General features: G+C 41.4%; 1 protein-coding gene across 1 annotated transcript in view; it reads right to left on the minus strand.

Moving 5' to 3' along the window:
* Sec11c (SEC11 homolog C, signal peptidase complex subunit) overlaps window positions 1-3036 on the minus strand; it is an 18668-nt gene extending 15632 nt beyond the window's left edge. The window contains exon 1 of the mRNA XM_015482338.2: window positions 2970-3036. Within this exon, the coding sequence (XP_015337824.1) occupies window positions 2970-2984 (15 nt within the window). The 5' untranslated portion in view covers window positions 2985-3036. The remainder of the gene's footprint in view (window positions 1-2969) is intronic.

The following is a 3036-nucleotide window of genomic DNA, read 5'->3' on the forward strand; positions in this document are numbered from 1 at the left end:
TCTTAGGATGATAGAATTATGAGTCATTGAATTTTCTTCTTTAAACTATTCCCTATTGTTTAAAATTCCTATACGGGCAGGGATTAAGTCCAAAACCTAAGGGGGGAAACGTGTTAAAAGGAAGTGCTATTTGAAAGAAATTAAAATAATCACTTTGAAGAGTGCGGCAAACACTAAAACATATTCTGATGTGATGTAAAGTAGGGAAAGCAAAGCTTGAAATTGCCTTTTGCCAATATTACAACTGTGAAATATGTAATTTGAGATAGTTATGAAGGATACAACTGAAAGTGGAGACATAAAATGCAAACTGAAACAACTGTTAAGGTATTTGGGTGCAATAAATGAAAACAGGAAAGTAAATATAATCCAATACAAAACGACACCATTTTAAACTACTTGGCTACTATGTCAACAGTAAATTATGAAACTATCACTGTATTTCCAGGAGAACAAAAAATGGAAACTGAAGTGCTAAGCGGACACTGTTAAACCACTGCTTTTTAAAGTCAAATCAGCCTTGCAAGTCACATCTGTCTAAAGCAGAAGTTGTCACTGGAGTTCACATTCAAAACCTTTCCCACCTGCTGTGCTTGATTTAAAGGACTTGATAAACAATTGTTCTTTCGTTATGAATTACAGGTCTGATTAGGAAAGCCCCAAACCATGGTTTTAAACATTTTAGACAGGTTTTTCAAACCATCAGGCTCCACCTTGATACAAGAAAATTATAAATTCTTGCCACTTGTCTAATAAAGAACTTGTTCTAAGAACATATTTTCTAGTATCGTTGTCCATGCTTGAAATTCTTTGAGAGAAAATAAAATCAATTCTTCAATAATAGTTCCTTTGAACTAGGCATCTATCTGCCAAGAAAATGATCAGTAGAAAATGGCATACATAAAAACATAATAATCAAACTAAGTACAAAACCACAAATCACAATTCCAACATCCTACTTTTAACATATGAATCTGAGTGTAGGTTTGACATCCTGGAATCTAGAAACAAAATTTTGACCAAACTACTGACAAACTGAATGAGTTAGAAAACATACACCGCCACATTTTTGTTTGTATTCCTCTTTGGCTACCAAATTTGTATGCTTAGCACTTAACAACTCTAGCAGAGTTTAGAAGTAAGCCCACACTGAGTGGTTGCCAACCAAAGATGAAGTAGTCACTTTATATGAGTTTTAAAAAAACATTTCAGACCAGATATTCTGGCTACAGAGCAGCAGAAATGCCAGTAGCTGTATTTCTTTCTCTCTTCCTCACTGCAGAAACAAAGAGCCCTTGTTTTGCATGTGGCTCTTGCCTTAATTAATAGTAAGCAGGGGCAGCAGAGAAAGGAGGTCCCGCTTCCAACATTGGCAAAGCATGCAGGCCTGACAAGGTGTCACAAGGAATGCCAATTTGAAAGGAAAAAAGAAACAAAGAAACAAGCAAAAAAAAAAGATAAACTTTAAAACAAAAAGTACCACAAGGCAGTATATTTCAGCTTCTACATTTGAATTAGAAGATTAATAAAATAAGCAATGCAACTAGCTTCTGACAGGCCCATCCCTGAAGAGTGGGAACACCCAGGGCTTCCAAAGGGCAAACTGGGTTAGGGATTGATACACTCACTGGAAGGCTTTCTCTAATAGTCCGCAACTATAGCCATAAGTAATCAGCACCAGTTTAAGAAACATTTTTAAAAATCTAGCCAATAATCTGGATTTTAAAATACAGCTCTGTTTCCTGGAGAATCTTCCTGCAAACAGCATCAATGCTCAGATCATTAGCTTTTGGTGTTTCAAGCTATAGTATACTCTACAATTTCTCTTAATCACGGAAACCACAGGAGCTCATCAGCTATGCATACCTAGATACAATCAGATCCTAAACAGTTTTGAAATCCAAGTCATCAAACTCTCCCACATTGCTACTCTGGTCTGAAATTCTACAGAAAAAAAAAAAAAGCGCCCAAAGGAATAAGCTGTGCCTTGCCACAGGCATCATTTTGCATCCTCATATAACAATAAATGAAACTGGATCAAAATCATGAGCATTAATACCATTTTCAAAGACAATCAAAACCCCCTAGCAAAGGTTTCAGTATCTATCATGATACGGAGCGCAACAGGTCCTCCAAATTCTCTATCTAGACGCTTAAGTAATACATTTTTCCTGGCTGAGAGGGCTTCCAGTCCCTTCTCATTCTTGCCATACGTTGAAGGGACAAGGACCCAAAGACAGTGATGATGGCCAAGAACTGGCTAAGGAGAGCAGTTTTCCTCTGAGGTCCTATCACGAAGGAATCAGAAATCAATTTCAGCTAACCAAAGACCCCCCAGGTAACTGCCTCCCATATTCATGGTGCTGACAGCATGATTCAATCTGAGAGGAAAGTTAGAGAAGACGTCTGGAATTCCCTTTGGAATACTGCTCGGTCCACAATGACTGAGCAGCACCTATGAGATCACTAGGCACGGAAAAACCTGCCCCGGCAGGGAAGAAACAGCTTTGGGAGGTATCACTGGACAGCTCCCATTGTCAAAAAGTTCTTCCCTTCTGCCTGCCTCTCTGCCACTTCCATGCGCGCGCAATCAGGCCTCTGGATGGCTACAAGGAAATGTGTTCCTCCTCACTGAGGGGCCCTTCAAATCTGCGCACAGACAGCTGTCACTCGCGCTCCAGTCATCTCTCCCCGCTTTCCCAGCGCATGTCATCCACTGCACTGGGCTTCTTCTATTCTCTTCTCCTTCCTGATCATCCTCCCCTCATTTGCTCTTATCAGTGCAAGAAAGCACACATTTGCCCACACGTGGATCTGGGAGGATTTGAACCCAGAGGCTCTGAAAGCTTCGGGTCGCCACCGGGTCGCAGTCACCCGCAACTGCCCTTGTGCAAACGCTACTCTCCAAACCCGGACACCCAGCTGCCGCAGCGCACCCCCTGCGAGCCCCCAGCCCGGGCATCGGTTACCTGACGCTTGTTCATCTTCCTCAGGTCCCCAAAGATGTCCAAGCCGGACGCGGGGAGGTGCGTCCCC

Source organism: Marmota marmota, unplaced genomic scaffold (assembly GCF_001458135.2).
Source record: "Marmota marmota marmota unplaced genomic scaffold, marMar, whole genome shotgun sequence".
Taxonomy (NCBI): domain Eukaryota; kingdom Metazoa; phylum Chordata; class Mammalia; order Rodentia; family Sciuridae; genus Marmota; species Marmota marmota.